The sequence below is a fragment of the Chrysemys picta genome, chromosome 10 (genome assembly GCF_011386835.1).
Source record: "Chrysemys picta bellii isolate R12L10 chromosome 10, ASM1138683v2, whole genome shotgun sequence".
NCBI classification, from domain to species: domain Eukaryota; kingdom Metazoa; phylum Chordata; order Testudines; family Emydidae; genus Chrysemys; species Chrysemys picta.
In genome coordinates, this window is record NC_088800.1 from 52,609,153 (window position 1) to 52,630,059 (window position 20,907).

Sequence of the window (20,907 nt, forward strand, 5' to 3'; positions counted from 1 at the left end):
GATCGCTTGATGATTACCTGTTCTGTTCATTCCCTCTGGGGCACCTGGCACTGGCCACTGTCGGAAGACTGGATACTGGGCTAGATGGACCTTTGGTCTGACCCAGTAGGGCCATTCTTATTTCTTTCAGGTTTCCTGCCTCCCTCCATACAAATCCCCTTCTAGATCAGGAGCACCCAAAGGCCATGTGTGCTCCCAGGAGCTCGGAAGCTGGTCTGTAGCTATTGCCAGGTATATTTCATAAGTAGGGCTGTCAATTAATCGCAGTTAAGTCATGCGATTAATGCAAAAAATTGATTGTGATTAAAAAAATTAATCACGATTAATTGCACTGGTAAACCATAGACTACCAATTGACATTTATTAAATATTTTAGATGTTTTTCTGTATTTTCGTACATATTGTATTCTGTGTTGTAACTGAAATCAAAGTGTATATTTTTTATTCTAAACATTTGCACTGTAAAAATGATAAACAAAAATAGTATTTTTCAATTCACCTCAATACAAGTACTGTAGTGCAATCTGTCATGAAAGTGCAACTTACAAATGTAGATTTTTTTTGTTACATAACTGCTTTCTCTCTCTCTCTCTCTCTCAAAAAAAAAAACAATGTAAAACTTTAGAGCCTACAATTCCCCTCAGTCCTACTTCTTGTTCAGCCAATAGCTAAGACAAACAAGTTCGTTTACAGGAGATAATGCTGCCCTCTTCTTATTTACGTCACCAGAAAGTGAGAACTGGCATTTGCATGGCACTTTTGTAGCTGACACTGCAAGGTATTTATGTGCCAGATATGCTAAACATTCATATGCCCCTTCACGCTTCGGCCACCATTCCAGAGAACATGCTTCCATGCTGATAACCGTCATTAAAAAAATGTTAATTACATTAATTAATCCTGTTCTTCTTTTTGCGGATACAGACTAACACGGCTGCTACTCTGAAACCTTAATTACATTTGTGACTGAACTCCTCAGGGGAGAATTGTATGTCCCCAGCTCTGTTTTACCCGTACTCTGCCATATATTTCCTGTTATATCAGTCGCGGATAATGACTCAGCACATGATGTTCACTTTAAGAACACTTTCACTGCAGATCTGACAAAATGCAAAGAAGGTACCAATGTGACATTTCTAAAGATAGCTACAGCACACGACCCAAGGTTTAAGAATCTGAAGAGATGAGGTGTGGAGAGTGCTTTCAGAAGTCTTAAAAGAGCAACACTCCGATGCGGAAACTACAGAACCCGAACCACCAAAAAAGAAAAATCAACCTTCTGCCGGTGACATCTGACTCAGATAATGAAAATGTACATGCATTGGTCCACACTGCTTTGTATTGTTATTGAGCAGAATCTGTCAAAAGCATGGACGCATGTCCTCTGGAATGGTGGTTGAAGAATGAAGGGGCATCTGAATCTTTAACACATCTGGCACGTAAATATCTTGCAATACCAGCTACAACACTGCCATGAGAACACCTGTTCTTCACTTTCAGGTGACATTGTGAACAAGAAGCGGGCAGCATTATCTCCTGCTGTAAACAAACTTGTTTGTCTGAGAAATTAGCTGAACAAGAAGTAGGACTGAGTTGACTTGCAGGCTCTAAAATTTTACATTGTTTTATTTTTGAATGCAGATTTTTTTGTACATAATTCTACATTTGTAAGTTCAACTTTTATGATAAAGAGCTTGCACTACAGTACTTGTATAAGGTGAATTGAAAAATACTGTTTCTTTTGTTTTTTAGTGCAAATACTTGTAATCAAAAATAAATATAAAGTGAGCACTGTACACTTTGTATTCTGTGTTGTAATTGAAATCAATATATTTAAAAATGTAGAAAACATCCACAAATATTTAAATAAATGGTATTCCATGATTGTTTAATCATGCGATTAATTGCAATTAATTTTTTTAATCGTTTGACAGCCCTATTCATAAGGAGATTACAGCCCCCCACTTACTCCAGCTTTATCCAAGAGGCCTGCAGGAGATGGATGAGATTCCAGCTACACTATTTTATACATCTTTGCTACAGCTCTTAAATTGCAAGGGTAGTTCGTGTTTGGGCAAGGCCTGAGTGACCTTGTTCCAGAAGGAGTGTAAGTCCTGGCCCTGTGAGGAAGTGCCACAGGTGAAGTTTATTCCCCCAATATGTCAATTCTTTCACAGCTGGATAGACAATCAGAGACAAGACAGCAGCTGGATTTACTAGCAGCCCTAGGAAATTCCAGTTGCAGGCACAGAGGATAATAGGAATGCCACCTGTCTTTAGTGACAATTCTGAGAAATCCCTTTTGTTTGGCGGGGAATTCACGGGGGTCAGGTCTCCAGCTGATAGAGAATGCGTCATGACATAACTCTGCTGTGATGCATGCCAGTACCTGGCCCAGAGGTAACCCCTCTGCAGCGTCACTCCCCCTTACCCTGTCCATTTTGAAGTTCCTTCCCAGTACATTTTTCTGATTGGAGTCCACGCCATCACAACTGGCTAAGAACTCCGTGAGAAAGGCTGAGTAGAAGCTATCAAAGTCCACTGAGGCCATGTTGTAGATAGCAATGCCAATCTCTTCCTGCAACAGGTCGTGTGATTTGTGGACCAGCACCTGAAGCAGCACATTCACAAACTGAAACAGCATGGTTGTCCGGAAGATCTTCTGCAGGGCGAGAGAAGCACACTCAGTCATATCCTCCCAAGCTGCCAAGCCTCCTGGGTGGGGTCAGACTGAGCCACTACATAGTGCCATGCCAGCTTGCCCACCAAGGGGAGAAGCAATTCTCCAGGACGAAGGCCAGATCAAGGCAGTAAGCACAGCTGCATCTGACCATCCCTTTGCTGGAGGCCTTAATGTTTTTTCTAGAATTTCAGCTTTCACTTAGGAACAGAAGCCGCTAGCTCCTTTGACTGTGCAGAACACATCCCAAGTGTGAACCAGCATAGCAGTGCTGAATCTGCAGGGACTGGAACAGTGAGCCAAATTAATCCCTGGTGTAAGGCAGGGGGTGAATTTGGCCCCATTCAGCTCAATGGTTATGGCAGATATGGGCAAACTATGGCCCGCAGGCCACATTTGGCCCGCGGGACCATCCTGTCCGGCCCCTGAGCTCCGGGCCGGGGATGCTAGTCCCCAGCCCCTCCCCCGTTGTCCCCACTCGCTCGCAGCCATGCCGCAGTGCAGGCCGCACTCTGGCCTGCCGCTTCCGCTGGGCAGCATGGGGAGCGCAGCTGGCTCTGGCCGGGTGTTGCAGCTGTGAGCTCCTGCTGCTGGTAAGGGGGCGGGGGGTGGGTAAGGAAGCTGGACGTCCTGGGGGGCAGTCAGGGAGGAGGGGGCAGTTGGATGGGGTGGAGGTTCTGGGAAGGCGGTCAGGGGATGGGAGCCTGGGGGGCCTGTCAGGGGGCTGGGATGTGGATAGGGGTCGGGAGGGCAGTTAGCGGCGGGGGGGGTCCTAGGAGGGGGTGGTCAGGGGATGAGGAGCAGAGGGTGGTTGGATAGGGGGTGGGAGTCCCAGGGGGGCTGTCTGTGGGCAGGGTGTGGATAGGGGTTGCGGCAGTCAGGGGACAGGGGGGGTTGGATGGGTTGCGGGTTCTGAAGGAGGCAGTCAGGGGCGGGGCTAGGCTGTTTGGGGAGGCACAGCCTTCCCTACTCAGCCCTCCATACAGTTGTGCAACCCCGATGTGGCCCTCGGGCCAAAAAAGTTTGCCCACCCCTGGGTTATGGACTCAGAAGAACGATGGCAGTTTAAACATCCACTACTTGAGCAGGAGATCAGTAAGTCCCTTTCTCACTCCAGCTCACCAGACGCCCACCCAATGCCAGATGCTTACGAAAGCACCAGAGGTTCCAACAAGTCTTGAAGATTAGTTAGTGCACCAGCCACAACAGCCTGCTGTTGATACAGGTCAAGGACAGAGTTCCTCTGTGGTAGCTGGTCCTAACCTGGGGTCCCTGCTTTCATCCGGTAGCCAGGAGGGCTAAGCCCCAGATTCTACCTCCAGTCTTTCAAGACAATGGCCAATATGCCAGAACTGAAGTGGGGGGAACTCCACACGACAATTAGAATGACTTGATTTTAAAGGTTAAATACCTTGCAGCCTGCCAAGGTGAGAGCCAAATGCTTCACACAGAGATCATTAGCCTTCCTCCACTGAAGAGTCCAAACTAGGGTGTCGATTAATCGCAGTTAACTCACGCAATTAACAAAATGAATCGTGATTAAAAAAATTAATTGCGATTAATCACAGCTTTAATCGCACTGTTAAACAATAGAATACCAGTTGACATTTTTCTACATTTTCATATATATTGTATTCGTGTTGCAATTGAAATCAAAGTGCATATTATTTTTATTACAAATATTTGCACTGCAAAAATGATAGACAAAAGAAATACACCTCTACCCCGATATAACGCGGTCCTCAGAGCCAAAAAATCTCACTGCCTTACAGGTGAGACCGCATTATATCGGGTTCGGGCCGGTACGGCATACGGCAAGAGCCAGTACACCGTGCCGGACTGGAGCAGATTCCTTGGCGGTGATTTAAAAGGCCTAGTGCTCTAGCTGCTGTTGGGAGCCCCGGGCCCTTTAAATCGTTGCCGGAGCTCTGGCAGCCGGGCTCAGGCAGGGATTTAAAGGCCCGGGGCTCCACACGAATTCGGATATAACATGGTAAAGCAGCGGGGGTCGGGTGGCGCTTTAAGGGGTCCGGGGCTCCTCGCTGCTTTACCGCATTATATCTGAATTCGTGTTATATCGGGTCCCGTTCTATCGGGGTAGAGGTGTAGTATTTTTCAATTCACCTTATACAAGTACTGTAGTACAGTCTCTGTTGTGAAAGTGCAACTTACAAATGTAGATCTTTTTGTTACATAACTGCATTCAAATACAAAAACAATGTAAAACTTCAGAGCCTACAAGTCACTCAGTCCTACTTCTTGTTCAGCCAATCGCTAAGACAAACTAGTTTGTTTACATTTACAGGAGATAATGCTGCCCGCTTCTTATTTATATCACCTGAAAGTGAGAACAGATGGTGACATTGTAAACAAGAAGTGGGCAGCATTATCGCATGGAAATATAAATAAATTTATTTGTCTGAGCGATTGGCTGAACAAAAAGTAGGACCGAGTGGACTTGCAGGTTTTAAAGTTTTACATTGTTTTATTTTTGAATGCAGATTTTTTTTGTACATAATTCTACATTTGTAAGTTCAATTTTCATGATGAGATTGAACTACAGTACTTGTATTAGGTGAATTGAAAAATACTATTTATTTTGTTTTTCTTACAGTACAAATACTTGTAATAAAAAATGTAAGTGAGCACTGTACACTTTGAATTCTGTGTTGTAATTGAAATTAATATATTTGAAAATGTAGAAAATATTCAAATTTTTAAAAATAAATGGTATTCTATTATTGTTTAATCATGATTAATCTGATTAATCACAATTAATTTATTTAATTGCTTGACAGCCCTAGTCCAAACCCCAGCCCCCAAAGTCATCCTTTACCATGTTCAAACCTCTAAGTATAATAGCTTTTGGTCCTTCCATTCATTCCAGCCCAGTCCTTTCTGGATGTTTGGATGGATGGCAAATTTCCCTCTTCTGCTTCCACAAGGGGGAGGCTCCTATCTGGGACTTGCTTTCATGGAGAGATTAAGTGATGGTGGGGGCTCACTTATTCTGTGCCCCTTGTGCTCAGGAGAGGGGGAAGATTTGCCCCAATCAGTGAATCCTTTCCTCCCCTCCCATTTTGGGTGACTCCTTCCATCCTCTTCCCTACTGTTGTTGAAGAGCCCACCAGGTTTTTACTGTGACCAGTGCAGAGGTGGGATCACTTCTGTACCAGACACCAGTGCAACAGGCTGAGGGGAATGTTGATTTAATCCGTGCTGTGCCCCCAGCTCTGTGCTCCTAGCACAACCACCACTAGAAACACGATGACTCAAGGTCTGCTGCACTCCCCGCCCACAGCCTTTACTCCGAAACCTCTCCAGGGGTGCTGTATATCACCAAGAGCTTGGAGTTGCAGCTTGCCAGTACCATCAAGCAGTAATTTCTAGCATTCCGGGTTCACGAGATACCAGACCATAATACTGTCACACTGCTCAGCCTAGCAGTGGCTCAGGACTTGCTATATAGCAGGGCTCAGCACAGTGCCCTCTATCTGCTGCACACAGCACATATAGGAGTTGACCAACTGGCACCCACCTTGTGGTACAGCTTCTGCTTGGTATTCAGTGTCTCCAGGTAGAAGAGATTCTGTTTAAATAGGTGTATGTCAGGCTGCAGGAAGGACTGGCCAAACGCCTATGGAAAAAGACAGATCTTAGGAGATGGAATGAGTAGCAATATGCCTAAAGGCCAGCATGCAGGTTTGCCAGACAGGACTGGAGCACATGACATCAAGTGCTGGCCAAAGGCAGATCTATATATTAGACTATTTGGTGTCCAACTGGATCTCCTGGCATCAGAGTACATACCACTTGGCAGGGCCCTCCGTTAGCCCAGAGGCTTGTGTTGTCTGAGCTTTTCAGGTTTAACTCCCATTTCTGTACTAGATATACTGCCATTATACCCTAATCCTGCTCGCGCTCTCCTGCAGGGAACTGCTACCTAGTGCCCAGGCTGGGAGGGCAGGTGCCTGGCCTCCTTTGAAACAGACACCTGCAGAAGTCAGCCCAGGCGGCAGAGGTAGTGCTTCAACCACCACTTCTCCCCAGTGCAGAATCTGAGGGCTGTTTGAAAGACCTGTCTCCTTTTCAGGACCTCACTCACACCCTTCCAGCTGTTAACTGTAGATGGATGTGGCTCAGCTTGTCTCGGTCAATCCCTCCACCTCCCTCCCAGCTGTTTGCTTTCATTGTGAACCTGACCTCACACACAGCCAACCCCAGAGTATGGCAATGTGGGAAGCTGAGCTTTCAGCTTTGGCAGTCCAGAAAGGTACCATTTCCACCACTCACCCTCCGAGTAATGTTCCTGCCAAAAAGGACCTATTCTCAGTTTTCATCAGGAAATATCCTCAAGGAGCTCAGGGAGACTCTCCTGTATCTAATATGCCATACTCCAAGGATACAGGCAGAGCCCTAACAAATGCAAAACCCATCCAGAGTAGTGAAGAGCCCACGTCCCAGGGACAAACCCCCCAGGAGTTACAAGAACCTCTCATGACACTCCTAACTCCAGTCAACCCACAGAGCAGAGGTGATTGCTTAACAAACCATGCAGATACCAGACCAGAAAAAATGACCAAACTTCAACTGAAGTCTAAGCACATCTGAGACACTCTGAACAGTCCTTCGATTGAGACTCTTGAGAACTGGAGCTAGTGGGTTCTCACTGGAGGAATGGCTGGTGATGAAATTCTCTCCCTTTGCTAGTCAGCTAGAACCAAAGTTTGCTGGATGTATGGGTGGGTTGGAGGATTTGATCTAGCCCAGGGGTTCTCCAACTTCATTGCATCGCAACCCCCTTCTTACAACAAAAATTACTACATGACCCCAGGAGGGGGGACTGAAGCCTGAGCCAGAGCCAAAGCCCAAGCCCCGCCTCCCCGGGTGGGGAGGTCAAAGCCAAAGCCCAAGGGCTTTAGCCCCAGGCAGGGAGCCTGTAACCTGAGCTCCACCACCCAGAGCTGAAGCCCTCAGCTTTGGCTCTGGCCCCAGGCCCCAGCAAGTCTAAACCAGTCCTGGCAACCCCATTAAAATGGGGTGGCGACCCACTTTGGGGTCCCGACACACAGTTTGAGAACCACTGGTCTAAATTATGAGGTGCTTTTATCTGGTCAGCTCTTTGTGGGAGGCAGGGAAAGAGGGAGAGTACACATGTTGATGTTTTGTTTTAAACATCTGGATAAACATCCAGAGGGCAGGACGATAGGCAGATATAACACATTACTACAGTAAGTAATAAAACAAAAGGAGCTGGAACTGCAGCTAGCTGAAAGACAAGCCACAAAGGGTCTAGGAATATAAAGTTTGCTGGATTGGACTGGACTAGTATCTTGTCACAAGTAGAGGCCAAGACTTGAGGCTTCAGGAGTGTGACAGTCTCACATGCCAAGCTGCTTTTATATTGTACAAGGTATGGGATGTAGGAAAGTTCTACCTGATGCCTCCCATACGGTACCACAGCTTCCATCATGTAACAGGAGACTAGATCACCCTTGATAGCCATGCAACTCAGTGTTAATGGTCAAAAATGACCCAGCACTTTTCAAAATCCAGCCACAGACCTGATAGGGCAGCAAGTGCCCAGGCTGGCACTCCACTGGATAACACAGGCTGTTCTTACCATAGAGAACATTTGCAGAACATTAAGTAACAGCTTTCCATCAAAAGAGCAGGAGCCAACTAGTAAAACCAAGTCGCCCAGAATTGCTGGCCAAGAGGCAGCTAATATTCAATTACTGAGTAAATGCCACTTTAGAAAGGTGCAGCTGAAAGGTTCAGTCCAGTCACACTGTCAGAGAAGGGGCAAGAACAAACATGCTCAGGCAGCCCTGCATAGCCTGGGTGGTAATGCAGAGATGAGCCATGAGTCCTAGCAGATCTCAGTGGACACTAAGGGCTTCTCTATCTGGGGAGTTAGTGCTTGGCAAGCTGAGCTGTAAATCTACAGCCTGCTGTGCACTGCCTGTGGACCATGTGGACCCTGGAAACAGCAGCAGGTCACAGGATACTATGGAACTTTCAGTGTGCAGCAGCAGAATCCACATGGCCCGTTAGCACGCTGCAGGCTACTGCACTGAAGATTTAAACCCCTGCTTGTCAAGCACTAATTATCCGCATACACAGGATACCAGAAAGGGGCAGGACACAAAGAAAGTTCAATACAGGGTTTAACTCTCTGAATGAGAAAGAAACATCTCCATTTCTAATACCATAGAGAGGACCATTCCTGTGAGCTCTCAATTGCAGGCAGTTTTGTGACCAGGTCTCTGATCTGACCTCTCAATGGATGGCCCTGGCCTCTGGAACTCTTTGCCCTGTGCAGGCCTGCCAGACCCCAGAGATCCTGAGCTCCCAGGGCATGGTGCAAGGCTCTGTTTACTCTGAAGTAGGCTGGAGGTAAAGAGCATTGCATCAGGCAGCCTGACTGGGCGATCAATTGGGATGATGTTTTGAATTTTGCTGCAAGTTGCGTTAAACCCTTTGGAGAGCTCATCCTGCTCTTAAAGAGGTAAGTACTCACAGGCTCGAGCAGTTTTGATAAATGCCAGAGTAAAACCTGAAACAAGGAACTCTTATGCTTTTTAGGACTCTGGCTCCCCAGGCTGGAAAGAATGCTATAGGCTTTACCTGCAGGCTATTATATTTCATTTCCCTTCTCTATTCATAGATCCACAGCCTATAGAACAGTGGTGGGCAACCTGTGGGCTGCACGCGACCCATCAGGATAATCTGATTGCGGGCTGCGAGACATTTTGCTGATTGTCCGCAGGCACAGCCCCCCGCAGCTCCCAGCACATCCCTGCGGTCCGCCGCTTCCCACAGCTCCCAGTGGCTGGGAACGGAAAACCACGGCCACTGGGAGCTGCGGGGGGCTGTGCCTGCAGACAGTCAACTTAAACAAAATGTCTCGCGGCCCGCAATCAGATTACCCTGATGGGCTTCATGCAGCCCGCGGGCCGCAAGTTGCCCACCATTGCTAAAGAATAGCCAATAACTGTTCTTTCCTAGATGTGGTGGTCCAGATATAGTGGAACATCTTATAGTAACAAGTCAATGTAAATCCAGAAGAAATACCTTAGTACCATACCAGCTTTCCTCACTACTAGATTGTCCTACTGCACATCAAGAGACTTGTGGTGGTAAAGGTAACAGTGACGCTTTAGTTCTGCACGTGGGGTGTGATGCATCATTGTAGTGCACAAATCCACATTGAGAAAGTGACCCCTTGAGATGCTTACTATCCCTTTATGTTCTACAGGGTAAGATAGTCTGCATCTTGTCTACAAAACCACACATCCCACGTGTGAGTAACCTTCCATAGCTGTGCAACAAGAACTCAACATGTTAAACCTAGTTTGAGTCAACCCTGAGAGTTTCTAATTGTCTGGTCACTACAACATAACCTCCCATCAGGAAATCCTAAGTTCTCATGTTGTGAGAGCTGTTGAGTTACCTGCATAATGGCACTGAACTGTGCTTCATTCTCCATCTGTTCCTCTGCTATCCCTCTCTGGACACTTGCCAGAACGCTAGACTTGAAGAAGTACCGCCAATTGTGATGGAGGACCCGGAAAAGTAGCTCAAATAACTCTGCTTTCACATCAGGAGATGAGCGCTGGGGGAGAAACAGAATCTTAGAACAGACTGCTCTGGTGGAAAGCAGCTACTTCAGTGGATCCCACTACAAATAGCTCTTCCCCATAACATGCAGGTGGTCATCCAGAACAGTATTTCAGACCAGAGGTGCTCCATTATAGCAAGGGCATGGCTGAGCTGATGACCAAGAATTTCAAGCTTATTTTCCTCTAGGGTAAGCATGAGACCCAATGCTCATCTGGGCTATGCAAAAACCCCACTCTACACATAGTGAGTCCTGAAGCCTTGCCTTGAACATATCTGCAAATTTAGCTTCTTCACAGCTACCAGGCAATGACCTCAACCCAGATCAGGCTCCAGATCTAACAGTAATTCTGTCCCAGCTCGCCCCATCTAGTGGCTCAGACTGCGATAGCATGAAAAAACAATGAAATTGCTTCTCCCCTCCTCTCCCGCTCAGGATTTTAATTGGACACTAACTCTGCCCGCTGTATGGGAGTTGTCTTACCTCTGCAATGATGGGGTAGACCTGTTCCATGCACAGCGAGATGATGCTGGGTAAGAAAGGCTTGAACACTTGGCCTGGCTCTTGTACCACAACTTGCAGAATCTTCAGAAACTTCTCAACCACACGACAGCCAGTACTGCCCTCATGGAGGATGCTCTCTGCTAACTGCTCTCTAGGACACAAACAAAGTCACTGCCGCTGTCAGAAGTCTGAGAGATGTTTAGACAAATTAAAAGATTTGGAGACAACCACCATTAATTTAGTTTGAGGTGTTGCTATAGACTGATTGCAGCCAATCTCAGAAGGGAGCTGGCTGTGTGACTAAGGGACACCAAACCACCCAGGCTTCCACAGATTTAGGATGATTAGGGCACACTCAATATTCTCCTGATCCAGACCTTAAAGAGCAACAAAGAACAGGGACATGAAGTCAGTTCTGCAATATTTCTTTTGTCTTAGATGAAACCATAAGGCATTACAATAGCTTTACCATTTCCTCAACATGCCTCACAGCATTTGCGTGCAGGCCCCAGATTAATGACTGGTGGGCAGTCAATTCCCCCATCCAGTTAGGCCACTATAAACAGCACGTATCCTGCAGCTGGAAAGGCTATCCTTTCTTGAGCGAGGCACTGATGCTAATTCATGGTCACATGCAAGGTGCAGCAGCCTAGGGAGGTTCTTTCCTTCACAGAGGTAGAAGCTCCCAGTCTTGGCCTATGCTGGAGGCAGAGATCAATTCCTGAATGTTGTTTCAGATTCAGAGAAGCAAAACACCCCCTTTTGTTCATACAAGACCTGTTCCCACCTATTTATGAGAGGAGCTGGGGAATGTGATGTGTTTGCTGGCAGAGGATAGCTTATTGTGTTCATAGAAGCATAGATGATTAGGGTTGGAAGAGACCTCTAGTCCAACCTTCTGCTCAAAGCAGGACCAACACTAACTATATCATCCCATCCAGGGCTTTGTCAAGCTGGGCCTTAAAAACCTTTACAGATGGAGATTCCACCATCTCCCTAGGTAACCGATTCCAGTGCTTCACCACCCTCCAACTGAAATAGTGTTTCCTAATATCCAACCTAGAGCTCCCCCGCTGCAACTTGAGACCATTGTTCCTTGTTCTGTCATCTGCCACCACTGAGAACAGCCTAGCTCCATCCTCTTTGGAACCCCCACTTCAGGTAGTTAAAGGCTGCTATCAAATCTCCCCTCACTCTTCTCTTCTGCAGACTAAATAAGCCCAGTTCCCTCAGCCATTCCTCGTAAGTCATGTGCCCCAACCCTCTAATCATTTTCATTGCCCTCCGTTGGACTCTCTCCAATTTGTCCACATCCTTTCTGTAGTGGGGGGCCCAAAACTGGATGCAATACTCCAGACATGACCTCACCGGTGCCGAATAGAGGGGAATAATCACTTCCCTCAATCTGCTGGCAATGCTCCTATTAAAGCAGCCCAATATGCCATTAGCCTTCTTGGCAACAAGGGCACACTGTTGATTCATATCCAGCTTCTCGTCCACTGTAATCCACAGGTCCTTTTCTGCAGAACTGCCGCTTACCCAGTCAGTCCCCAACCTGTAGCAGTGCATGGGACTCTGCACTTGTCTTTGTTGAACCTCATCATATTTCTTTTGGCCCAATCCTCCCAATTTGTGTAGGTCACTCTGGATCCTATCCCTACCCTCCAGCGTATCTACCTCTCCCCCTAGCTTAGTGTGATCCGCGAACTTTCTGAGTTTGCAATCCATCCCATCATCCAGATCATTAATTAAGATGTTGAACAAAACCGGCCCCAGGACCAACCCCTGGTGTTGTAACCTGCCTCCTCCCTCCAAGTCATCTGGTCTTTTAAAAAAGCATTTTTGCCTCCTTCCCCCAATGGATTCATTCCTGGGAAAAAATCCAGGCACTTTGAGGGGGTGAAAATATTAATGGATACTTTAGAGAAGTGGCCAATCAGCAAGCTGCTCATACAGCAGACGTTCTCAAGGTAAAGAGCTTCCTCACACAGGGTCCAGAAAGAACAACTTTTCACCAGTGTTAGGCAACCAGGGGTGACAGGTACCTGGTGAACATGTTTAGGAAGGTCTGTATGATCTGCTCAGTGAAAGGTACTCCCATCTGTACCCTCAGTCCTTGGAAGAGAGTGAGGAAGAAGCTCAGCATCTCATCTGTCACATCTATAACAGAAAGAAGAAAGGCAAGAGAAGGTGTTAATGAGATAGCTGTAAAGCACCGCATATGTTTGTTTTGTTAATGATCTGCTCCTCCTGTGCTGGATTCCCCTTTACTCATTCATGCTGGGATTACCAGTAGGGCTGCCATTGCAAATGAGAGACTAAGGGCTGGTACCAAAGGTTTATAACCGGACACCTGGTGGGAGAGGCAAACTGGAGTGGCCTTTTATACAACCAGCCAGCATGATACAGTGCTAACAGCAGAGAACCCACTTAATTAGTCTGAGCCACCAACATGGAAAGTACTGAGGTGCCTCTTGGGCCACGCTCTGTCAGTTCACTGCTTATACGGGATCAACAGGAAGTAATATGAAATTCAAAAGCCACGTGCCTTTGTGCCTTTAAGAGGCGGGGGAAGGGAGGAGGAGAAAAAGGAAACTGACTGGTTTGATTTTTGTAATTATTAAAGACACTCGGCTGAATTCAGAGGTAATTCCCAGCACATGGTTGTGTGCTTAACTGATTATCACTGCAGAGTCAAGTCTTGTGCTAGCACTGTCTCACACACTTGATTGGGTAACCATGTTAAAGCTGTATCTGCTCAATTCTTTCACTGTGCATGTCCCACCATGGATAAATACTGCAACTGCATGAGACTGTCCACAAAGGGAATTTCACTGTTCCCTTGTCTGCTAGCTATTCACCAGAATGGCTAATCAGGGAGTTGTGACATCAGCTTACCCTACTGGATTTTGTTTGCCTTTAAAGTTATCCTCTATCCTGTCTCTTATTCTTCCTCCTACCTCCCAACTCCTTACTTCTCTACACATCCAGGGGAAACAGTTTTGTATTCCTGCTCCACCGCAGAAGCTGCCACCTCTCTTTGGGGTACTAGATGTGACCCACGATGGTCTCACTAGGCTGCCCTGGTGCCTCTTTTCTAGTGAAATGCTGGGTACTCCGGGGGCTGTAGCTGCCAGCTGCCTTAGTGCGATACAAAGCCTGTTTCTCAAGATTAACTGGGGTCCTGCTCAGGATAAGACTGGTTAGCAAGGACCTCTGGGGCCTGGCTCTGACCCAGGATTATTTGCTTCACAAGCAGTCTCAAGAACTGTCCGTCTTGGTCTGAACGGGGCTACACCTCCACACCTCTTCAAGATTCTGAAGATATGGTAAATGCCAGGTAACATTATGTGCAAAAAACATTTTTTGTTTTTAAATCCCTTAGCCAGGTTTGTTCCATTGTGTGTCTGGCAAGGGACCATTCCCGAGGAACAGGTATAGGGCATTTTGAGGATTCAGTACCTTTCATGACTACGTCCTCATCAGCTGGAGTACCAGTTGTTTAAGCAATTTAAGACCATTTCCCTATCAAATGTCTTCTGACCCTTTCCTGATCCAAGATGCAGCTTAACCTAAAAGTTCCCAGTTAAACAGCTGCCCACAGTACTGATTCACATTCCACTTGGGCAAACAAATCTATGCACATCATGTATGTGCCAAGGCTAATTTTATCAGAATGGGCTTTGGGCATTTATCAGTAGGTCATAAGAGCTACTCACAGCATTAAAGCTTGTCCTATTGTTATACCTGACTGATGAATGAAAGCTGGGAAGAGGGCTAGTGAGACCTGCACGGATTCCTGCAGTGACTGATAACAGATCTGCCGAGACTTGGTAGACTCTCCAGAGATACTTTCCACAGTGTCTTCTAAGATACTAAGTGTCTGGTGAATGATCACTTTGGCTGCAAATCAAGATGAAGAAAGAGTTAGGAGAGATTTTCCAGGGATACTAAGAAAACTAACCAAGTGGCGGAAATCACTCATCCACATCTACAATGGCCAAAACCTAGAAGCCTTTCCACAGACAAGATGACTATACACCAGCTCAAGTTCCCAATGCAAAAAGTGCTTAAGAGTGTGCCTAATTTTAAGCAAACAGGCCCACTGAAGACAACAACTCACATGCTTAGTCCTAGCCATGTGTTCAAGTACCTGGCTTGTCCAAATGGTTACTGCTTCTATTAAGAGGCAGAGACTATGGGATCACAGAGAAGTGGAGGGATAGCTCAGTGGTTTGAGCATTGGCCTGCTAAACCCAGGGTTGAGAGCTCAATCCTTGAGGGGGCCATTTAGGGATCTGGGGCAAAAATCTGTCTGGGGATTGGTCCTGCTTTGAGCAGGGGGTTGGACTAGATGATCTCCTAAGGTCCCTTCCAACCCTGATATTCTAGGATTCAGATTAACTATCTATGTGTTTAAATGAGACCACTAAAGTAACACCAGACAAGAAGAAAACAAAGAACAAACATGCTGGAACAATGGGCTACACTGGTCAATTTAGTACATGACAATGACAACAGCAGTGAAGACATTGCAAGCAAGCACTGTGTAAATATCAATGGAGGAGAGAAAACACTGGCCCAATTCAAGCTGCACAGCAGTTTTCTGATGAGTACCAACCGTCCTTTCAGGATTGAGACAACCCAACCCCCACACACTTGTCCCGTATATAAAGCAGACCACTGCTCTCCAGAACGTGCCAGGTTTGAACACCTTGTGTCTATACTGTAGCTGTAAGTGATAATCTAGGATTCCAAATAATATTTAGTAGAATGATCCTCAAAACTAAAGCCCCGCAACATGCATAGGAACCCTTTTAGCTAGCAGAGAACATGACATTTCAATCCCCAACCCCAACAAGCGTTCTCTATATCTCTGAGTCTTGACAAAATCCTTACTATTTTCTCACAGCTGAAATCTTTGGGAACATTACCGCCAACCTAGATTTCCAGCATAATAGCCTAATGGTAGCCCCCCAAACTACTGCATTAGTCAACTAGAGTATTTTATAATGTAATCTTTCCTGCCTAGAAGGTTAAAAACAACAACTTGATCCTGATCTCTGAGCAATGAAGAAGTGTACTGACAACTCACTGGAGCAAAAGTTCCCTTTAAAACACTCACTGAAAAGGTGGGAAGGACAGTCGCATTAACAGTCATTTGATCTAACCGCTCGCACCTCAGCCTCCCAAATAAGTCTCTGAGTACAGGCTTTCCAGCTAGTGCAGTTATTGGAACAACTCTGCTTAATGACTCCCTATCAGCAGCTGCCCTGGTGGATGGTTCATATCAGGAAACAGAGCACTTACTGTCCTCCAGCCGCACTTTCCTCTGTGGCAGGATGGCACTGGATTTCAGATGGCGGTATTCCCTTGTGAGGGCAGAGATCAGACTGGCATGGTTGGTTGAGCGAACTGCCCACTGCTGTTCACTCTCTGGGAGATTTGGCCATGGCAGCAACAACACATTTGAGAGCGCTCTGCACACCAGTACCTGGGCCTGGAACCAACGAAACATTAAGGCTTGAAACAACGCAGCTTTAAGGAACCTGCTATTGCCTCATTTAAGGGAGACCTCTCTCAGTTTACATGGAAGTGCGTTTCCAGCATAAGTACTGAAGAAATCAAGTTTAATAAAAGAGCGACGTTAAAAGCCCAACACGCAACTGAAATCTTGCAAACTAGAAGGGGAAGGTGAGTATTGTGATTAAGGCACTAGACCCAGCCTCAGACCTGGGTTCAATTCCCAGACTCTCTGGATAACCTGGAGCAATTCACTCAATCTTTGTGCTTCAGTTCTACATCTGAGTAATGAGGGCTTTGTCTACACTGTGTAGCAGCATTGACTACAGGGATGTGGAATTACAGAGCCCACCAAAGTGTTGTGATCTAACTGCCCTGCATGGACACTGCTGGCATGAACTAAGGGTATGTCTATACTGCAATAAAAAAAAAAAAAAACGTGTAGCGTGGCATCTGTGTCAGTGGGCTCCTGCTGCAGGGCTAAAAATAGCAGTGTTGATGTTTGGGCTCAGGCTGGAATCCCAGCTCTGAGGTCCTCCTCCCCTTTGCTATTTTATAGCCCCGTAGCCAGTCACCTGACCCAGGTGTGCCACAGGTCTTTTACTGCAGTGTAGATGTATCCTAAAAGGTATCCAGCTTGCACTAACAGAGTCCTGTTTGAAAGAGGACGTACGTTAATGCAAACTAGGCATCTTTTAGTTTGTGCCAGCAGTGTCCACACAGGGCAGTTAGATTGCCACATTTTTGTGAGCTCTGCAATTGGCCCCTCTATAGTCCACAGCACTGTGTACACAAGCCCAAGGATAACGCTTCCTTGCTCCTACCTATTGTCTGTCTTGTTATTTATACTGTAAGTTCTTTGGGACAGACGCGTAGTAGGTTTGAACAGTCCTCAACACAAGGAGACCCTGATCTCTGCCAGGGCCTTTAAGTACTACTTAATACAAATCAGCATTTAAACTGGGAATGCAGACTAAGGAATCTGAATGGAAATATTCCTCTCCATGAGTCATAGCCAGCCCTAGAATGCAGAGGTTCAGAGACAAAACTATCAAATGTAGATAATTCAGAGCTCTTGCCATCATAAAACAGCCAGGACATCAGGTACAATTTACAGGAAGTTAAGATGATGTTTAATAAGATTTGAGAGTTCCAATTTTATGTTTTTCCTCAGTTTTAGTACTTCTACTCTAAAAATTAAAGGCCAAGACACTCTGATTGCTGCACATAATGTTTACAGAATCCAGGAGTAACGTCTCTTTCCCTGAAATTGATGTACCATGATGGTAGAAGCTGTGGTATTGTTTCCTCAGGGCACCCAATTAAACTGACATTCTGCATTTGTGTTAGAGTCAAACAGCACCTTATCAGGAAGCCGCTGAGCGGAGGTATCTGTGATCCTGTTGAAAACTTTCTGTACTGCTGGGATTCTAATCAAGAACACTGGCCGCACTGTAGTAGCTAATGAGACCAGCAAGTGGCACGCAGACAACAGCAATTTCTCTTGCACCTGAAAAAGAGAGCACGTGCTGGTTAAGCTTTGCAGTAACTCAGTCCTCCAGTGTCAAGAGACAGTGGACTTTCTGGGACACAGCACTGGTATTCAAGAGCACACTGAAACTGACAGACAGAACATTCACACAAACTAGCCTTCAAGCACAAGTCAGTATTCAGTGGCCTTTAATCAGAACACAGGTCAGCCCCTTACCACGGAGTGTGAAGATTTCTCAACTCCCAGATTAAAGGAGCCACAATATAATTAAACCTTTATTAATCCATCTTTACTTAAGAGGCTGCTCTTGCAGCGATTGGCTGTCATTTATTTCTATGATGCTATTTAAGGCAGCTTTTGTCTCGATGACACTACCTTCACACCTCACCAAGTTTTTCACCATGTTCTTGGAAAGCAGACAAATGCATTGCACAGGCAAATAAACAGAACCTCTCATCTGCAGAGTCACATGTCCTGAGGGCCAACCTGCTAAATGTATAGAGACAAGAGTAGCATCTGCATGGAAAGTTGGATGTTAATTTCAGGTTTTACCCTCTTGTTTCTAGGAGAAGTATTTGCCTTTTTTGATGAAGGTACCTTGGAGCTGATGAGTGGAGTAATTGCTTCCAGGGCGGTGGAGACTAGAGAGATGAACTGCTCTGGATTCTGCCGATGAACTTCACTGTAGAACTGGGCTAGCCAATGAGAGTAAGCCTGCAATGCTGCCAGTGACTGAGCGTGGCTGGAAGGAGGGAGAGACAATTGTAACAAACATGTGATAAAGGGCATTCCAGAAGGACCACAACAGGATGGCGGAAGTCTCGAATACAGTAAAGTAGCTCTGATGACATATTACAGAGAGGCACTTTTCCTTGGAGTTAAGGTGTACAATAGCTTTTCCCATTATAAGACATCCAGAACTGTCCATGTCTGAAGTTTAACACATGCATTAGAATTTCTGGAAACTTTAAGGCAACCTAGACAAGACTTTTTTTTTTTTTTGAGAGAGAGAGAGAGAGAGAGAGAGAGAGAGAGAGAGAGAGAGAGAGAGAGAGAGAGAGAGAGAGAGAGAGAGAGAGAGAGAGAGAGAGAGAGAGAGAGAGAGAGAGAGAGAGAGAGAGAGAAAAAAAGAAACAGGAGGGCTGCACTTCTGGAACATTTCCAGAACTTCCTTTGGCACAACAGTTGGTCAAGCTTGATTCAGTCTGATTGAAACCACACTCATGGCCATATTTAAGCACCTGATAAGGCCTGATATCGGTCTAGTTTGTAAAGGTTTTTATTAGGTGTGCATGTGCGAAGAAATAAAAGCAATTTATGGTGACATGAATAATTCCGTAGAGTTCCTAACTCCGCATGGCTTCAATGGTAGCAGCCACAAAAGGGATGGACGGGAAGAAGTGGGAGGCAGTCAAGACAGGAGAATGAGGCGGGACACTAGATCAGCTCTTGCCCATGTGAAGAGTAGGTATGCCTCTAGCAGTGTAGAGACCACACCCCAAACCAACTACACCTCTACCCCGATAGAACACTGTCCTCGGGAGCCAAAAAAATCTTACCGCGTTATAGGTGAAACCACGTTATATCGAACTTGCTTTGATCTGCTGGAGTGCGCAGCCCTGCCCCCCCGGAGCACTGCTTTACCGCGTTATATCGGGTAGTGTTATATCAAGGTAGAGGTGTGGTTTCATTTTACGTGTCCTATCCCCATGTACCTAGCCACTTGACTGGTGGTAGAAAGGAGATCCTGCTCCCAGGACAGTTTGGGGGCTGGCTCCACACAGGTTGGAGACTGCAGGACTCCCATCACTGAACAATTCAATATATATTTTAGACACCTAAGGAAATTTCCAGCCTGGGAACTTTAAAGTAAATTTAAAACTAAATACCAATCAGTTACTTAGAATGTTCTAGTCCATACAACCCCCTCCCTGCAAAAAACATTACAAAGCCTGAAAATTCAATGTGATGGCTGTACTTAAAGTCACTTGAAAGTTTGAAAATATTTGAAGTTTTTCAATCCACCTTAACTCTGCCCACAGAACCGAAAACCAAGCGATACTCTGAGCTTCAAGGTTGCGGATATCACAACATCAAAGATTCCAAACACTGACCAGTAACCTAACTAGTCTATCAACCAGAATACGGAAGTCAAGACTGCACATTTCCACATCTTTTAAACAGAAGGGAGTCTTTAAATAACTACAGTAAGCTTTTCTTCTGAGCTATATGCAGTCAAACTGCTGCAACTTTCAGCCAAAGACACAGGATTAGATTCCATTCCCCAGGAGTTTACAGGATTTCTAATGTGCAAGCTGTCATGTAGCAAGACTTAAGAACTTGTTTGTAAAACTATGAAGACAGAGTTGGAGCAAAAAGTAGAGTGCTTACATGCCAAGGACTCCTGGTGGTGGGCTTCACATGGGCATGCCAGATATTTTATGCATTAAACCATAGCCCCACACTCCAGCATTCCCTCTATATGGCTGGCACACTGTGCAAATAAAGCACATGGAGCAGATTCGTAAGATCTCTGCTGCCTGTGTTAGTAAACTGAATGGCTTTATCAAAACCTCCATCCTGCTAACAGGTGTCCACAGGGGGAAGGTAAGCAGAGAAAGGTGTTTACATCTTGCTGACTTTCAATATCCTTTTTAGGTTTAACTTAATTTTGGATTGCCAACATAATGTTTCTTTCTTGTTGTTTTAAACTGCTCCCCTCCCTCAGTGTTTACAGCTTAACTCTAGACTATTTTTGGCAGGGATTAGCACATGAATTGGGAGTTCAATCAACAGTAAGTAAGTGCAGTTACTTTAAAATGTTGCCTTTGCCCTAGTAACTGCACCCACCAGGTGTGTTGAGACATGTGGTATAACTGAACATTTGTGCTATTGCTCCACTGTGCATACGTCAGGAGTACAGGAAAGTTAGCAAGAGGTCAAATTAAAATAAACTGCTGGGTTGGTGTTTCAAGTGTTCTGTATTTCAGGCTCAATGCCATGTCAAAGGCTACAGACCAGAATGATCCTTACTGATAGTAATGAGGGAAAGAAGATGGAGGTGAAAGTTACACAACTTCAGTA

The 20,907-nt window shown here is 45.8% G+C and overlaps 1 protein-coding gene across 4 annotated transcripts in view; it reads right to left on the reverse strand.

Moving 5' to 3' along the window:
* The window catches only part of XPO6 (exportin 6), a 111,977-nt gene that overhangs the window by 1,367 nt on the left and 89,703 nt on the right, over nucleotides 1-20,907 (reverse strand). For all 4 annotated transcript variants that reach the window (XM_065559807.1, XM_065559806.1, XM_065559805.1 and 1 more), the window contains exons 15-23: nucleotides 18,421-18,565; nucleotides 17,695-17,841; nucleotides 16,119-16,308; nucleotides 14,556-14,711; nucleotides 12,854-12,968; nucleotides 10,788-10,959; nucleotides 10,137-10,298; nucleotides 6,219-6,317; nucleotides 2,432-2,662 (exon numbers count right to left, since the gene is read on the reverse strand). In XM_065559807.1, the coding sequence (XP_065415879.1) occupies nucleotides 2,432-2,662; nucleotides 6,219-6,317; nucleotides 10,137-10,298; nucleotides 10,788-10,959; nucleotides 12,854-12,968; nucleotides 14,556-14,711; nucleotides 16,119-16,308; nucleotides 17,695-17,841; nucleotides 18,421-18,565 (1,417 nt within the window). The remainder of the gene's footprint in view (nucleotides 1-2,431; nucleotides 2,663-6,218; nucleotides 6,318-10,136; nucleotides 10,299-10,787; nucleotides 10,960-12,853; nucleotides 12,969-14,555; nucleotides 14,712-16,118; nucleotides 16,309-17,694; nucleotides 17,842-18,420; nucleotides 18,566-20,907) is intronic.